At 35.9% G+C, this 19,024-nt stretch overlaps 3 protein-coding genes across 4 annotated transcripts; 1 reads left to right on the forward strand and 2 right to left on the reverse strand.

Annotated features, from left to right (window-relative positions):
• Positions 1-160: 160 nt before the first annotated feature.
• On the forward strand, positions 161-3,077 carry LOC125214128 (uncharacterized). Of its 2 annotated transcripts, XM_089068486.1 has the most exons (4): positions 161-2,076; positions 2,177-2,214; positions 2,307-2,362; positions 2,680-3,077. In XM_089068486.1, the coding sequence occupies exon 1, from the start codon at positions 286-288 to the stop codon at positions 2,044-2,046; it is 1,761 nt and encodes a 586-aa protein (XP_088924612.1). In that variant the 5' UTR covers positions 161-285; the 3' UTR covers positions 2,047-2,076; positions 2,177-2,214; positions 2,307-2,362; positions 2,680-3,077. The 2 variants fall into 2 exon arrangements, with proteins under 2 accessions (XP_088924612.1, XP_088924611.1); XM_089068485.1 differs by having other exon boundaries at positions 2,177-2,362.
• Positions 3,078-6,986: 3,909 nt separating this feature from the next.
• Positions 6,987-8,107, reverse strand: LOC125214129 (uncharacterized). Its single transcript, XM_048115028.2, has 2 exons — positions 7,961-8,107; positions 6,987-7,661 (listed from the first exon to the last, which is right to left on the reverse strand). Exons 1-2 carry the CDS (start codon positions 7,973-7,975, stop codon positions 7,254-7,256), a joined length of 423 nt encoding a protein of 140 aa, XP_047970985.1. The 5' UTR covers positions 7,976-8,107; the 3' UTR covers positions 6,987-7,253.
• Positions 8,108-15,997: 7,890 nt separating this feature from the next.
• On the reverse strand, positions 15,998-16,570 carry LOC125216761 (uncharacterized). The gene has a single exon (XM_048118526.2). The coding sequence runs from the start codon at positions 16,509-16,511 to the stop codon at positions 16,218-16,220; it is 294 nt and encodes a 97-aa protein (XP_047974483.2). The 5' UTR covers positions 16,512-16,570; the 3' UTR covers positions 15,998-16,217.
• Between the last annotated feature and the right edge of the window lie 2,454 nt (positions 16,571-19,024).

The raw sequence follows: 19,024 nt of genomic DNA on the forward strand, positions 1-19,024 counted from the left end.
ACCAAAATGGAAAAACGGGACTCTTATTCGTGGATGGAGGGAGTAGAATTTTTGTTTTTCTATAGATAAACAAGTTGAAATTTGACATTATTATAATTTTATAATTTATTCTTTTTGAATGAGTACTTCTAGTTTCCTTCTTTTTAAAACTGTAGTACTCCATTATAAACAATTTTTGTTTTCCTTTTTCTTTTATTTTGTAGTGAGGCAAGGAAACAAAGTAAAACAGAATTTTCTTAGGATTTTGTTCGGCTCCTTTTCTTTTTCAGCAGCCTATAGCCAACGATGAAGAAGACCAGAAATACAGCTGCTTCTGCAATACGTCTGGTTGGTAGAAGACGAATTGCAGCTAAAGATAAGCCCTTTCCACCTAAGCTGCGTAGTAGTATAGATTTTAGTTGTGTTCATCAATTGAATGATGCTGTTAAATTGTTTCACGAAATGGTTAGAATGCGTCCGAAGCCTTCCGTTTACGATTACAACAAATTGATGAGTGCCACTGCCAAGTTGAAGCAGTACAATTTTGCCCTCCATGTGTTCGACGAAATGCGCCAAATGGGTGTCGCAATGAATGATTGCTCGATGAACATTGCGATCAATTGCTATTGCCTTCTGAAACGCGTAGGGTTCGGTTTTGCTATAATGGGCACACTCATCAAGATCGGCTACCAACCGGATGTCATGACATTCGGCACTCTCATCAAAGGTCTGTTTTTGGATAAAAAGGTTGTCGATGCCATGAATTTGTTCAAGAAGGTGTTGGATTGGGAACTATGTGAGCCTAGTAATATTATGATTTTGACAGTGATAGATGGGCTTTGCAAAGGTGGACATATCTTTGAAGCTCATGATTTGTTTCGTAGATTAGAAAAAACCGGGCGGAGACTTGATGCTTGGGCTTATAGTGCATTGATCGACGGCTTGTGCAAAACCGGAAGGGTGGATGATGCTTTTCGGCTTCTGTCCAAGATGGTTGATAAGGGGCTTTCGCCTAATGTTATCACGTATAATTCATTGATCCAAGGGATGTGTGATGTTGGTAGACTTGCAGATGTTAAGGATTTGGTGAATGAAATGGTTGATTCTAATGTGCCTTTGAATGTGATCACTTTCAATATTTTAGTTGATGCATATTGCAAGGAGGGTATGGCGGAAGAGGCCGAGGATTTGTTAAAAGTTATGATGCAACATAATGTTTGTCCTGATATTATCACTTATAATACGTTGATTGATGGGTTTTGTATGAGAGGTAAAATGGGTAGGGGAGAACTAGTGCTTAATTCCATGGCGGAAAGTGGTCTTAAGCCTGATATTGTCAGCTATGCCAGCTTAATCAATGGATATTGCAAGCATGGAAGATTGAATGAAGCTTGGCGGATTTTTTGCAACGTTCCTTCTAAAGGTTTGATGCATAATGCATACACTTACACTACTATGTTACATGGCTTATTTGGCAAAGGTAGATTTACTGATGGTTGGAAGCTTTTCAACGAAATGGAAGCTCGACGAGTAAGTCCTAACTTGTATACTTACAATACATTGTTGGATGGATTGTGTAGGGATGGGAAGATTGATGAAGCTCTTTCATTTTTACACACATTTGAAGCGAAAGGAGTTATTCCCGATATAGTCACGTATAGTGTTCTTATTAATGGATTATGCAGAAACGGAAGGCATGATGTTGCAATAGATGTTTTCAATCAACTTCCTTCTAAAGGTTTGCAACCTTCTCGTAGAATATACACAATTATCATTGGTCTGCTCGGTCAAGAAGGTGATGTGGAGAACGCTAAGCGTTTGCTTAAAGAGATGGAGAACCGTGGTTGTCCTCCCGATAGTGTGACATACAACGTTTTAGTACAGAATTTGTTGAAGAAAAATGAACTTAACAAGGCAATACCAATCCTCGAAGATATGCATCAAAAAGAATTCTCCGCAGATTCTGGTACCTTTTCAATGCTAATAGATCAAGCTGAAGGACAAACCGAAGATGATTTTCTTCTCAAATTGATGAAGAGAGTTATGCCCAAGGGAATTGTGGTTTAAGACAGAGTTTTGGTAATGACGTATTCTTAGGTATGTATGTCGTTGGCTTTTCCTACTACAGAGTTGTAGAGCAGCTGACTACTCTTTTTTCTTATCTGATTTTGGTGTTTTTCATTGGTTTTTGCCACAGAGGTTTCAATCAGCCCGGTCGTAGAGTGAATCAACTTGGTGACTATTCTTTATTTTGAAGATCTTAACATAATTGTAACCGTTTCTTTTGAGTTTTCTGTGACTATTTACATATTAATATTCTTGAGTAGATGGAACTACTACACTGGTTTGGCTGCTGCCATCTGCTATTTGCTGCACTACCAAGGTAAGTTGGATCAAGTTTATGATGTAATATTAATTTAAGTTGTGATGTAAAAAACGTTGTTACAATGATGAAACATATGCTGAATTATATAATACTGAACGAATGACAAGTTACTGCAAGATCAACAGGTGTAAATTGGGTTGTTAAGAATCCTTGCCTATGTTTATTTCTAACTCTTGATCTCTTAGATTGGTGAATGAGCAATGTAAATATAGTTCATTAGTTTAAAATTGATGAAGCAACACATGCAACTAATTTTAATACTTGTTTGTTTGCGTTGTTGTTCGTATGAAAATTTGCCTAAACTGTTGCACCAGAATCATTGGAGCTGGGATTTTGAGGCCGAACGTGTTATGGCTATTGATTTTATCTCAACATGTTGCACATAATCACTGGAGCTGGGATTTTGAGGCCCAGCTGCACACTCCGATTCGAGGATTACCAGTTTTAGTTTTACAGCGAGTTTATGATTGAACTGCCGCAGCAACCATTCACAAGTTTAGGTCATTTTATGCTTTGCTTCAACTGTCAAATAAGTATCAGCAATTGAAATTGCTATTTGTAGGAAAGGCTGCTTCTGTATTTGTATAGTAGCTAGTTTTCATTGCCGCCAAATTAGATATTTCTTGTATTTGCTTTGTGAATTTTTTATCCGGATAAGCTAAGCAAAGTGATACTTTCTCCGCCCTCCATTAATTGACACCATCTGACTTGACTCGTGTTTTAAAAAATATAGTGGAATGTCAGTCCTACTTTTATGCATTAGTTTTATAATCTCTCCGTCCATAAAAAAATAGTCTCATTTTTTCATTTGGGGTGTTAGATGCAAAAGTCAGACATACCACGAGTGTGCGTTTTTATCCTGGAGCTGCTTGCAAATACGCATGTTTCTGTGTGTATGCACATCCCAATTCCTATATCTATATCTATATTGGATTAATAATTTTTGGGAACTCGTCTAATTTCATCTTCCTCAATACATACATTGGGATAAGGTAATTTCATACCGAAAAAAGCTAGGAACCCTCAATGGATATTTTAGGACACATATATTAAGATAAGGTAATTTCGTTTCCAATTAGTAATAATAGGATTGAGTTTCTCTATCGATTAGTTTCGTTTCACTCACATGTTCGGTCATTTTCGAGAGCGATTCAACAATAAGTACGCATCATGACTACTCATATCAGGCCTTGTGAATCTATATGCTACTGTAATATTAAATGTGTCATTTCCTTACATGCAAAACGTAAACAAAACAAACATGCTTAGAGCAATATACTTGAAAAAAAAAAACTTATTGAAATATAAATGTGAATATTTGGGGCGAAGTTTGCCAATTAACATAAACCGAAACAAAATGAAGTAAGGAATGGAGGCAAATCTGAGAGTTAGAAAAAAAATAAAATCAAAACTAAAATAAAGTAGTACCAAAAATAAAATTAAGAATATAAATACGCATACTTCCCCGTTCCTTAAATTTTGTCAGATTTTGATTGGACATGAGTTTTAAGAAATGTAATAGAAAGTTGATCAAAAAATTAGTGGAATAGTTTTATAGTAATAAAATGTGAGTGAGAGTTAGTGAAATAGTTAGTAGAATATGAGATTCACTACCAAAAATGGTAAAAAGTGAAATATGACAAATTTTGTGGACGGACGAAAATGGAATTATGTGACTAATTTTGTTGGACGAAGGGAGTATTAATTATTAACGAATTATTCGAATCCAACCTAAACCTAATCCGAAATCAACCTGTCCTTATTGATTAACCGGATAAGGAATTAGCTCATTACTTCATCCGCTAAAGTCGAAGATTTCGTTCGTGATGATGTGCATTAGTTTTCGAGTTATCTACCTAGATAAAATTCGAGTTTATGTGTTTCCTTTCCAATTTCTGAATTTAATTGTTCTTCTTAATGTTTGTCTGAGGCTATTAAAGTAAGACAGCCAAATCCTTTGATTGTATGTTTCTCTTGCGCTGCTCTTTCCGTTTCTTATATATCTCCTTGTAAATGTTAAGAAACTCCGTGAGAGAAATTTTTATTTACTCTGACAACTTTTTTGGTGTGTATTTTGTTTAGTTAGTGGTTTTGGATTGTTCGCTCGCCATGCTTATGCGTGAGTAAATGTCATATCCAATTTTATCTCTTGTTCAATTGTTTTTTTCTCAAAAAATCAGCCTTTGACAATATATCTTGGTCTGTTTCCACGATATCAAGATTAAAATGTATCTTATGATTATCCATGTCACTTCCACACATTTGACTAATTTAATCTTAGACAAATTTCATTTTACCTTATCTAATGGAGCATTGTCTTACCATTATTTTAATTAATGAATCAGACGGCACCTTTGAGTATAAAATAAAATAAAAATTCACCTATTTTTGTAGGTTAGGCTATGTTCGTCAATTCACACGTTATTACTAGAAGTATTCCCTCCGTTCCATAGTAGATGTCACACTTTCCTTTTTAGTTTGTTCCACAAAAAAAGTCACATTTCTTTTTTAGAAAAAGTTACATCTCACAGCAATTATAAAATTATATTTTCTCTCACCACTTAACACACAAAATAACATCTCCCAAAATCCTGTGTCATTTCCCAAGTGTGACATCTGCTATGGGACGGAGGGAGTACTATTTTAAAAGATAAAATATCAGTAAAATTCCCAATTATTTTCGCACTATGATTATATCTTGAACTAATTTTATTTTATAAATCATGAACTAATATGTATTACTCCCTCCGTCCCCGACTTAGAGTCACACTTTTCCATCTCTATCCGTTCCTAATTAAGAGTTACACTTCATTTTTACCATAAATAATAAGTAGGTCTCACATTCCACTAACTCAATTCACTCACATTTTATTATAAAATCAATACAAAAAAATGGGTCTTACATTCCACTAACTTTTTCAACCAACTTTTTTTTACATTTCTTAAAACTCGTATTCGGTCAAAGTGTGACTTTTAATCGGGGACGGAGGGAGTAATATGTATTGTAACATGAACCAAATGCGAAGTGAAATAACCAATTAAATGAAACAAGAGGAACAAAACTATCTTTTTTTGTGCCATGAGAAAAAAGAATTAAAAGTCTAGTTTTAAATAGTACACCATGATATTCGGCAAACCTTTTTAATTTTTTAAAAAATATTAGTAAAAAATTATTTAAATATTTTGATGGAAAATTAAATAGGTAATAATGACCATAAGATAAAAAACGTGTTTGGAAACATTGAGGAAAAAATTATCTAGATATTTTAATGAAAAATTGAACTAGCTAATATTGTCCATTAGATAAAAACATATGTTTAGATCTTGACTATTGGTTTGAAACATTTGCAACTATAAAATCAAACAGTTGTTAGTGACAGAGCCAAATCAAACAGTTAGCAAAAATAAATGTACCTAGAATATATAAATCAAACAATTAGCCATATGAAACAGTTAGCAACTATAAAATCAAACCGTTGTTAAAATAAATGTAGCAAAAATATAAATCCTATTGAATAAACATAATTGTACCTTGAAAAAATTAATTTACTTGTCTCAATTGACCAGTTTAATGGAAAAGTCCTCTATTATTTTTAAAACTGTTATCATCAAAAGTAAAATTATACTCCAATAAAGAAGTAGAAAATTTTAAGTAAAAATAATTATATATTTTAGATGAATAATAAAAGATTTTTTTGCTTCCATGATGGTATGGTGTAATAATGCTTACCATATGTCTTTAGGTTTGTTGTTTAATTCAGTAAGGCAATTCATCTATTTGAATTGAATGGTATGGTATGGATGAAGCTCCATTGATTTTTTTCTCCAACAGGATAGATATGCTCTCTCAAAAAGTTGGAGAATCTATCAATTTAATCTATCAATTTGCACTTGCTAATGTGAAATGTAGATTTGGTGATTTGTCCTGCGTTAGTCTTTTCTTGTTCATGAATAAAAAAAAAGTCATCAATGCTAATTGTTTTTTATTTGAGGAGTTGATTATCATGATAATATTGCGAATTCAGATCACATGTTTCAGTGTTAATTTGATTGTTCACATTACCATCAACGACTATAACCGTTGCTTGTATCCGTTGACGTATTCGAGAGATGGTGCTAGGCTTCTTTTGTGGTGTGATTATAAGAGTTGTTTTAGGCATGATTTGGCTAGCAGCAAAGCTAGGGAGATTGAGTAGATTGATTTTAAGGTTTGTATAATTGGTATTTGATCATGTTGATGTTTGAGCCGAGAGCTTGGCCAAAGTTGGTGATGGTGTGGCTAAAGTGGGTGAAGAAAAAGTTTTGAATAGTCATAAAGAAATTTAATGTAAGCTAAAGTATGTGGAGTATGGACAGTATGATTTGTAGCAGTGAACTTACTTTCATATTTTGTTGATTTCACCTTTATTTTATAATTTGAATTTGTATTAACTACTTTCATGTGGGTGTTCATCATTAATGTGTGAATTCAGTTCTTTGATTTGTGTCTTACGATTGAAATATGTGATGCATCCTTTGAACAGATCTTGCTAAATTAAATTTTTTTTCTTAGGTTTGAGGTACATACATTTTTCCTTATAAAAAATTATGTCTGAATTGAAATGAGTCATTTATTTATGAATAGACCAAAATGGAGCATTAATATTTCATCTCAAAGTACATCATACATGTGAGAGAAGACCTTTAACCTTTATAGACCAACCAAACCATACTAAAGAGTAAAGGGAACTTAATATCCAGGGGAAAAGTACACACACATCTTACTGGACATACATAACTTTTTATTCTAAATTTATAATTAAAACCACATATAATAATAGGATATAGAAATAAACAAACTTAGGCCACTTGTGCATGATGGATCATTCTTGACATCAACTCTACCATCTCACTCCTCAGCTTTCACAACTGGGACTTCCTCAGCTGCCTCCTTCACCTCCTCAGCCGCGGGCTTCTCTTCCTCGGCCGCGGCTTCCTCTGCCGGAGCTGCAGCCTCCACCTCAGCCGTAGGCTTCTCCTCTTCGGCCTCGGCTTCCGGCTTCTCAGCCTCCTTCTCTGGAGCTGCTTCCTCGGTTGCAACCTCTGGTGTCTCGGCCTCGGGAGCCGGAACTTTCTCGGCCTCAGCTTCTGGAGCCGGTGGCTCGACCTCTGGCGCAGCTGGTTTCTCCAACGGAGCAACTTCTTCAGGTGCTTCTTGAGGTGCAGCTTCGTCGGCAACCACCGTTTCTTGCTCCGCCACGGCGATCACTTCCTCCTTTGGCAGAGTCTCCGGGACTGGCGCCGGTACGGATTGAACCTTCATAAGATAGGAATGTAAATTTATGTAACTATTTATGGTGTGAAATAAAGTTTCATAGAACTATTTGGTTATGCGACATTTGATGGGATATGAATTTAGACAATAAAATTTGGATGCGAACTAATTATAAACCGTATTTAACATTGATATGTAACTAAGCAAGATCAACTTGATCGGAGGAGAACTTGATTTCACTCGATAGTAGTTTGATCATGTGTGAGATAATCTATAACAAAAATTTATGTATTACTAGTAATGTTTTTGTATGTACTAAAGAAAAGGAATTGAAGTAGTACCTCAGCTGTAGCCATTGATGAAATTTGTGTGTGGAGGAAGATGTGATATCTCTAGTATTAAGAGGAGAGAGAGGATTGAATTGCTAATTTGATGATGGAAAGTGGATTATAAGAGAAGGTATTTATAGGGAAGTAAATCAGCTATTTCATAATTAAAATATTGATTATGAAAAAGTAAAGGGATGGGAAGCCACTAGGGATATACATCTCATCATGATCAGTTGTATATACTTTAGGCAGGTCTAGTTGTAAATTTTCGACTTTACAATAAAATGGGGTTTAATTATAGTTCACTTTTTGGTTGAATTGCAAAAATAGTCTGACATTTAACAGCAACAACTTACAGATACATATTTCTAATTGAAAATTCTAACTTCAAGTCCAATGAGAATATTTTGATTTATTTTATAAATTATTTTGAAAATATATTTGTCATTTGATCCTCAAAACGGCCTTAATCAAATTGACCACATCTTATTCGGGTCTTCTATGCCTAAATGTTTTTTCTGAAAACGAAGTCTCGTGCCTAATATTGAGAAAATATTTTTTAAAAAAAGAAAATTTGTTGAAGTATTTATTAGTAGAAAATGAAATTTATCTACTAGGAAAAATTTATCATAATTAAATAAAGATTAATTTTAATGAATAAATAAAATAATAATAATAATAAAATATGATTAATTTTTATGATTAAAAAGGATAGAAGTATAGAACGCTTAGGAATGGGCCGATGCACATGGGGAGGTCACAAATCCACATCATGCTTTCATGTTCCATAAATCTCATAAGTCTAACTTTCTATTAATTGGTAATGCATGCTCTTATATTAATTTATAATATTTATTATACAAATCAGTATAAGCTTCTTTTTTTGTTATTTGTTTTGCTTTTTGAAGATATATATATCCCAACTTAATTAAGTGTGAGATTTTATTTGGCATAAGAACTAATAAAAAAAATTAATAAGTTAAAATGAAAAGTAATAAAGTATAAGGATAATAAAATAAGAGAATAAATAGAAGTATTTTTTGTTAAAAATAAAATGAGTCACTGAACTTGGAAAGTTTCGAAAATGAATACAAATAAATTCACTTCGAAGACAACACGAGCTGTAATGTAAATTGGAAAAGTACAAAACATAAAAATAAAAAGTAGTTAGAAGAATAGTGTTACTCAATAATAAAATCCACCACATTAGTAAGGTAAAATTTGTGAAAATATTTTTAAAAATAAAAAAGTAAACCAACGGTAGAGAAGGCCAAAATAAGTGTCTCGTTAGTATTTTTCTTGAATAGGAGTAATTATGACAAATTGACTCATTAGATACCAAGAAATATTCTGAATAATTTGCATAATAGCATCTAGTAGTGATAGATAATTAAATTATTGTGCAAGCTTGTCGTTTCTAACTCAACTGCTGTAATTCAACTCAAAGGGTAAAGTGGAAAGGTGTATAGACCACATCTCCAGCCGTATAGACCATTTTACAGATCATATTGAATTACCAAAGAGGTGTATCTCAAGCCGTAGAGATTACGATTCTAATAAACTTTTTGGTAATTGAATATGGTCTTCAAAATGGCGTACAATAAATCATTACAATCTAATCCCAATGTTATCGTCACATGCAAATTATCGGTTTAGTGAATCATCACATTTCGTGTAATTTGTCTACTAGTATTAACTTGAATGTTCTTCAAAAAAAGTATTCACTTGAATGTTTGTGCATTCTAAGCGACTTTCCACCGCTTCACATAAACCTTTTGCATTTTATTTCATTTTATCATACTATAAAATATACAAGAGAACGGAGTATTTTTTAATTAATCAAAATAAAGAAATTGACTATTTTAGGAATGAATAGAATATAAAATTCAAAATTATGCAAATACTCAGCGCATGTGGCAGCATCCCATGCACTGACTTAAGATTAAAAAGATAGATAAAAAAAAGTGAATAAGACTTAGAGATTAAATGGGAATGAAACAACAATAAATAAATTAATGTTATTTATGAAAAAAAATTGGTTGATTATTCTAAATACAGTTTTAAAACTTTAACATTTTAAAAAAATTTAGACCTTCCATCGCCTAAAATCCTTAGAGCCTCATAAACGGTACTCCATCCGTCCCTGAAAGTTTGACACACTTTTTTTCGGCACTCATTTTGTGAAAATAATTATAAATAGTTTTAAGTAGAAGAAAGGTAAAGTAAGAGAGAAAATAATGCAAAGAAAAGTCTTAACTAAATTATTTTCTATTTTACTTTACACTCTTTTCGCTCTATTTATTTAATATTACTTGTAGAAGACGAATGCAGAAAATAAGCATGTCAAACTATGAGGGACGGAAAGGAGCAACTCCCATAAACTTACGTTATCTAAGATTTGAAAGATAAAAATATCTTTAGAAATTGTACAGTAAAGCCCTGGGATTTTTTTTAATCTGCTCTAATCGTCCATCTTATTATCATTACAAGAATTAAAGATGAATCTGTAAACAAAGTTTTTCACCGATTGATGATCATGAGTGTATAGACGAAAACTACATAATTAAAGGCTTTACTTCAATTTTGTAGGACCCGCAGTGTGTCACTGTCAGCCAATAAATAAAAATCAAGACGCTGATGTGGCGTCGTTTTCGAATTTCAATCACATACACATGGCGACCGCCCTTCTCTAGTCCGTGGGCCCCGCCTCATAGCCTTTCGGTAGTCGCACACACTTGACGTGGGCCCCAAATACGTGCCGCCACATGGTGCCACGCTGGATCACAGTCAGCACCGCCCACCTGACTCTGTGATAGTAATTGCTTTTTGTAGAAAAGGGCTGAAAACTTTTCGATTCTAAAAATTTAAGACTCTACTAACATTAATTCAAAGAAAAATAAAATGGTACTGAATTTTAAACCTAGGGATATAATAGGTGGAGAAAATGATGTTGCTTTAAAAATGTGTCAAAATATTTAAAAAAATAAAACTATGCTACTTTGATTGAGTAAAACAAATACTAATATAAATATATAATGTTGTAAGTACATAAAAACAAAAATTAATAGAAAATAAAAATATGAATTAATTTATTTTAATTCTCTCTTTTTTCTCTCATTTATACTCTTATTTTTTTTATCTCTGTAATTTCTTCTAAAAATACTACTCCATAATTGGTAGTACTTAGTATTAATTCTAACTACTGTTCTTACCAAACAAGAGCGGATCCTCACAATATGGGCCGATAAGGCTAGAAACACAAACTTGCACAAAATCAAGTAGTCATGATTTATACTCCCTCCGTCCTAGATTTGTAGTAACATTTTGTCATAAAAGTCCGTCCTACATTTGGAGTAACATTTAGAATTTATCATATTTGCACATAAAATTTTACCCCATTATTCACTAAAATTACACCCAAATGTCATTATCTACATTAAAATAAATCAAAACAAAAATAAAAACCAAAAAAGTCAAAAAGGGACCCACCAACTCACTTAATTTATTACACACTCCACTAACTCACTTCATTTATTACACACTCCACCTCTCACTTCATTAATTACACACTCCACCAATTCCTTAAAACTCGTGCCATAACTAAATGTTACTACAAATGTGGGACGGGGGGAGTACTATCTTGCGCATAAGCTTGCACGCCATCTTACTGCGTTTTGTTACAAAAATTAATATCTCTAGTTTGTCTCTGTTATATATTTGGATTTGATCGAATGGAGGTAGTATAAATTCATATTTTAATTCATATTTTTATATATTTGTAAGACGTGCATATCAGAACTCATTACATATGAGTAGATGCGGTGAGTGAAGAGAGGATAAAAATACGTGCAATTTTTATTTCTGTATATCCTAATAAAATATAGTCATTTCTATTTTTATGGAATATTATCCTCCAACTCATTACCTAATATCATTAGAAACTAATAATAATGTGAGTTTTACTATCACTTAACACTACTTTAATTACTATCATTCTCCTCATTTCTCTTAACTTTATTAATTGTGCATTAATTACCGTGTTATTTTAAATGCACATATATTATGGGACGACGAGAGTATATAACTTTTAAAAATTGATTAAATGTGTCATTTTTCCTAGACGAATTATCCATAAAATAATTTTATATAAGATGACATTATTGATAATATGCCTTTATTAAAGTATGTAAGTGGCAGTATATACTTTCATACATGCTTATATGTTTGTATGTTTTTCATTTCTAATTTTTAATTGACATTTGAAAATATTAATATTGGGAGAGATGTAAACAATTAAAAACATGCATGACTTTTATAAAAACTTCAAACTATTTTCTGATGATGAAGATTTGTGATCATTGCATCTTCCTTGATGCATAATGCAATCATAGATTCGACTCCTAGATGAAGCAATTTTTTAATAATAAAATATTTTAAATCTCATTTATTATATTCAAAGATTGACCAAAATAAGTCGCCAAAACACCAAAACTTACAGTATTATTAGGCTCGTTCTCTGATCTCCTATTTTTCTATTTGACACAAATGCATAATCTATTCACCATTACTTGTTAAGATCAGGTCAGCAAAATTTTAAGTAAAACTTAACAAATTAATATACCAACCATCAAATCTACAAATTTCAATCAAATAAAACAACAAAATAACTACAAAAAGAAAAACCCGGCACAATATACAATACATTAATGGATCTTCGCTACCATAAACAAGAATGTTTGAATCAGTAAATCTCATATGCATATTTATTAGTACTAGTATACACTGTTAAAAATGGAGAACTGAATGCGAATGCAGAGAAATACTAGGGAAGAAGACGGGTAAAAGTGCCTTAACAAAAAGATAAGAAACCGTCGATAAAAAATGAGAAAAAATTGGGGATTTCCTTTATTAATGATTACATTGTGATAAGCATAAGTTTGCCTAAAAATAACACAATCAAATGCCTTAGAGCATCCTGAATGCCGGCTAGCCGATTCGCGTCGCTAGCCGATCGGCTAGCCGAACCATTGTAGTCGGCCAGCAGCGAATCGGCCAGAAAATCGGCGTGGGCTAGCCGATTCAGGAGCGCTGGCCGCCATTGTGGCGTGCCGATCGGCCGCGCCTATTTTCGTTTTTTTTAAAAAAAATTTTGAAAACCTATATATACGCGATTTTAGTTTCATTCTCATTTGCACCATTTGTTTTAACGAGTTTTCTCTCTCTCTCTAACTTTCTGTACAAGAGCATCATCGAGCGATGGACAACAACAACGAGTCCAGTCCGGCGACGAGCGGCTCTCATACGCCCACGGAACCCGTGGGATCTGGATGGGGCCAGATGGGTGGGCAGATGGGCCCAAGGTTTAACGTCCCTTGGGGGCAGTTGATGGGGATGATGGCTGGAGCACAGGGGGGGAACCAGGGGAATATGCCGTGGGGGATGCCTGGCGGACGGCAAGGGAGCGGCGGGCAGTCAGCGCCGGGGTGGGGAGGTATGCCCCAGATGCAGCAGCAGATGATGCAGCAGATGATGGGGATGATGTGGCAGGGAGGGATGCCATACGGTATGCATCCCGGGATGCAGGGGGGGGGGACACAGTCTATCGTCCCTCTCTTGATTTTTTGATGGCTTCGTCTCACACGTCGACCCCAGTGGAGGCGCAGTTCACTGGCGATGACCTTTTGTCATTGCATGATATGGGGATCGATCTCGGGGATCCGGACACTCCCGTTCCAGCGGGGCGGGCCGCGCCGAAGAAGAAGAAGGGCAAGGGGAAGGGCAAGGCGGTCGGCGAGTCCTCGCAGCCCGGTGTGGACGATACTCCCACGCGGAGGAAGTGGACGGAGGATGAGTACGCCGGCGTGGCCAAGGCATGGTTGACGGTTTGTGACGATCCGCTGGTTGCGAACAACCAGCGGGTCGTCAACGTGTGGGCGAAGATTAGAGCAGCCTACAGGAGGAACTGCCCGCATGGGAAGGACTACAGTGGGGAGGAGTGCCGGAAGGGGTGGGAACGGATCAGGGCCGCGGTCGGCGGATTTTTGGGGTTGTACGCCAACGCCCTCCGCCAGCTGACTAGTGAGGAGAATGAGGAGGACGCCCGAAGGATAGCAGAGAGTCAGTTCCCCTTGCCGGGGAAGTATAAGGAGTTCCTCTTCTGGGAATGCTATGTGTTGCTGAAGGACTCCGAGAAGTTCCGGGCGGGGTGCGACGCTGGGTGGCCGAAGAAGCAGAGGCTGAACTATTCCGGCGACTACAGCGGCAGCAGCGGCAGATCCCATGACCTCCCCCCGGATACTGAGGAGTTTCCGTCCCCTCCATCCGCTACTCGTCGCCCTCGCCCGGTTGGCCAAAAGCGGGCGCAACGGGCAGCGAGGAGAGGATCCCCCCTATCGCTCATGAGGTCATTTCGGCCCCCCCACCCCCACGCGCGTACACGTTATTCTCGCGTGCGAAGACGGAGGAACGTATGTTCGAGGTCTTCCAAGAGTGGAAGGCCGCAACCGACCCCACGGAGAAGATGTTCCTCTACTCGATGCTCGAGAACATGCGGGTGGATTTGGATGCCTCGAGGGCACTGGTGGGGCGTTCAGTCGCGGGCTCAGATACCCCGGGCGGCGGCGGCGGCGACGACGAGTAGAGAGTGGCGGGGCTCGTGTGTGGAAGCTCTTTTTTTTTGAAAAAAATCATGTATTTTTTTTAATCTATGTACCTTTTTTTTTAATGAAATGAATGAATTTTCCCGTATATGTCTCGTAAATTTAATTCCGTAATTTAATCGTAAATTTTATTCTGTAATTTAATCGTAAATTTTATTCCGTAAAATGTAGTTGTTTTTGAATTAATTTTATTGCTGCTGGCCTATGCTGATGTGGCAGGTGGATTTTTAGTGCTGCTGACGTGGCAGAGAGAGAGAGTGTTTGGCCTATGACTGGCCTATTACCATTGTAGATGCTCTTATATAGGCTAGGAAAAGTGCGAAACGCTAACTAAAATGGCATAACAAGTTCAACTAATTAATGAAATGCTAACTACTTATATTTTGATTTTTCAATTTTAACATACACTTTCATATATACAATCATATGCAGTTTTTTGTTTAAAACAAGTATGTTGTTTTTCAAATCGTTTAACAAATTGAGTTACGATTATACACTTGTATACATGTAATGCAATTGTGTTTCTTTTAAGAGCACTTTAAACTGTTTTTAGCGGTAATTAAGTACTCCATCTGTCCCACTAGAAATGAAACGTTTTGCATTTTGGGTTGTCCCATTAAAAATGAAACGTTTCTTAAAATAGAAATAACTTTATCTCTACTTTTCTCTCTCTCTTACTTTACTCTCTCTTCTTTAATTCACAAAACAACACTACATAAAATGTTATGCCAAAAAGCAAACGTTTCATATTTATTGGGACGGAGGAAGTATATTTTTGCACTCGACTCGGCACGTATTTAAAGACGTCTAACAATTTAATATGTTGATGGACTTGAAAGTTGTGCCTAAAATCTTTTACTATATCATAGTTAAAGAGTCTTATGTAGCCACATATACCTTTTAGCTATGCCGTTCCAAAGATCAAATTTAATAGCGTATACTCATGGGCCAGCAGTGTTAACTTCCAATTACAACCAATTACATATTCTCGCATATCATATGCCCGTTAAGCAATATATATATTTCAAATGCCTACTTCATGATCATTAACTGGAGGCAACTGAGAATCATAAACATAAAGTGTCGTGACATAATAGAGCAATTGTGTAATCGAGACAAACAGAAACATAAAGAGAAATAGAATTTACGTGGTTCACCAACGTTGTGTTGGCTACGTCTACGGGCAGAAACGGAGAACAAATTTTATTCAGATTGTTTTTAGATTAGGGAGTTATGCGCCCTACTTCTATATAAATAGGCACACAGGCGACGGACTAGGCCCAATAAAAAATTAAGGCAGCGAGACCCCCATTCAACTAGCGGCAAACTATACAGTTTGAAGACGTACTAACATAAAGGATAGTAGTACTTGCATATGCAAAACTAGAAATTCATGAAATTAGAATATTTAAGCTTAATTGATATATGCAAAAAATTCACAATGTTACTAAGATGTAAGTAATTATCGATATATAGGCCATCTTCAAGGGACAACACACCTCGATTCATTATTAACATGCACAAGAAACATAGCCATCGAAAACAAACTTGAATTCCTAATTAACCAAACCAACCTTACAAGCCGATGCCAAAAGCCAACCTAGCTAGGCTTAAACGGAGCAGCTGCATTTGCACTGCGATAGGCACTTCTTGCAATCGGCGAGGCGCGGATAGCCGGTGCCGCAGTCGCATTTCTTGACGCATTTGGAGCGCGACGCGCCGCCCCAGAGGCACCGCGCCGTGCACTGCATTATCGGCACGCATCTGGGGCAGCCCGAGTTCAACTGCCGCACGATGCAGTTTCTGCAGCCGCCGTTGCCGGAGGGGCTGCAGCCCTTGCACGGCGGAGCCACCAACAACAGTACCAGCATCACCAAGCAGACTATAAACGGCGCCCCTCGCATCGGAAAATATTGTTATCAGGAAGGGATTGGTTTTGGCAAATTAAAGAGACGGTGCAGCCTTTGTATTTATAGACGTTCTTATGTTATGTTATGCCATCACCTGATTTAATTCTGTGTCTGATGATTGTTTGTTGGCTGATTAGTTTCTTTCATTGTAGTTAAGTGGATTTGACTTCTTGGCTGTTTACTGATAAATTTGGTGTGAAAATTGAATGCCTGGTGATGGCCACAGGGTTTGCCTTGGATTGCTAAATATTAATGGCTCCTCCAAATTGAATTCCAACACTGCCGCGTGCTTCGGATAGAAAAGAAAAAAAATGGTGAATTTATTATTCTAGCATAACGTAACTACGTAAGAGATACTGACTCACGACAACAAAGTTGATGCTACTACTATAACTTTGTTCGATACTTAGATTAGGACAATAAAAAAGGGTTTATCGACATTATTTTTATTTGATTGTGTTCTAAGGTTTATAAGAGCATTCACTATAATTTCATCCACGAGTCAACATGCCATGTCATTATTTTTCGTGTCAAGCCACAACGCCCATAATGTCTTTGCTGCACCCGAATTATGTCTCTCCAATTAATTTGCATGATTTAGTATTTACATGTCAAATACTTGTAAATTTAAAATATATACAAACAATATAGAGCAAAATCTAGAAGTCAAATAATAGTTTTAAAAAAAATCTAAAACCGGACTTTTAGTGAGTCGATCGTTAGTTTATAGAGTTTCGGATTTAAAATTTTAAAAAACTAAATATTTTATCCACACTCGCCCCTACAAACCACCACAACCCTAGCAAGAAATGCGCTTGCAATGGGCAACCCGCACCATGCCCCACCCCTAGAAACCAGTGGTGCAGTCGCAATGGGCACTCGCACCATGCCGCCCCCCACCCCCACCCCCACCCCTCCCATATGTAATGGATGACACCTCCCAGCGGCTGACGCCTCCTCATGGCCTCCATTGCAAATGACTTAAATTGTTGAAATGATAAATTGCACTGCAAAATTCTAGCAAGAACTTGCGAGCATGTAAAAATTGTAGGGATCAAACCACTAAGCATTCACTTGAACTAATACTTTTCTAGGCCAAATTAGGAGAGATGGTCAGTCTCTCCGATTTCAAACCAAACAAAGAACATTCAACGATCAAGGTACAAGATCCAACAACAACCCTATAGCTACACCATCTTCACCGATCTAAGTCCATTCAGTCCAAGTATCACCTGTACACTTAGCAAACGGATTAGTAAATAATAAGGTAACGAAAATTACTGAAAACAAAAAGAAACATGCGAATATGCAAAAATATCAGCTGGCTTAGTTTGCACTAGCATATATAGACAACACCTGAAGTGCTCGCCTTTGAAACCATATGTTTCACCGATTAATATAAAACTTATTTTTTCTCTCACTTAGCACATAAAAATAAAATCTCTTAAAAATATCCGTATCATTCCATAAATGTGACATCTTTTCTGAAACGGAGGTAGTATCCGAAGGGACGTAAATACTTTCTGTTTAACTCATCCATTTTTACTCCGTATCTTAATTTAAACTTTTCCTGTATTCAATTTTTTAGTTCTTGTTCTGAATTTTAGGGTAGGACTGATAATTTTAGTAGCGATTACCGGTTTACCATTAATTGAACCGAAATTGCTTGGTTATTAAATAACCAAAAACCGAAGATCACTATTTCGGTTCAGTCACGATCATTTATTTAGGATGCAAATAGTTAACCATTTGGCTAAACTGTGATTTAACCGATAATTAATTACATTGTAATTGTATAATATTAAAATTTAATTCTAATTACAATATGAATATATTACTACTGAAATGGGTTCGGCCCATATATCTCATCTTAGCCCAAGCAAGCATCACCGATTTTTTACATTCACAAATCACAATGCATGCAACTTCCCACGGACCTATTTCTCCGAGAAAAGGGTGTGATTTCATACGTCCACCGAGGTAAATCAAATCCGGGATAAAATTCCAATGCAATTATGCAAGATAACCATGGCACATCTATTGAACTACGTGTAAATCTCGAAAATAAAATACTCCCTCCGTCCCATTAAAGATGACCCACTTTACTTTTTCATCCGTCCCAACCAAGATGACCCATTACTTAAAATGGAAACACCTTTTATCTCTACTTTATTCCTTCTCTCCTACTTTATTCTCTCCACTCAACACACAAACTAAAGTTGCATAAAACCTCATGTCGCCTAAGAAAGGGGTCATCTTCTTTGGGACGGAGGGAATACTAGTATTAGTAGAGGAGCTATTTTGAATCATGATTGAACATTACCAGTACTCCATAATTTATCAAGTCACGCATTTTTCAAGTACATTTATACTATTATTACTTTATTAGTGTGACAGTTAAGTAGTCATAATCAACGGTGTTGAGGAAAAGAAATCAATCCTACGGTGGAAATGATCCCACAGGGCCCACATGTATATTCAACTTCAATTTTCCAAAACCCCCATTT

The sequence above is a fragment of the Salvia hispanica genome, chromosome 3 (assembly GCF_029641045.1).
Source record: "Salvia hispanica isolate PSC_SH4W2 chromosome 3, Shi_PSC_v1, whole genome shotgun sequence".
In the NCBI taxonomy this organism is placed as follows: domain Eukaryota; kingdom Viridiplantae; phylum Streptophyta; class Magnoliopsida; order Lamiales; family Lamiaceae; genus Salvia; species Salvia hispanica.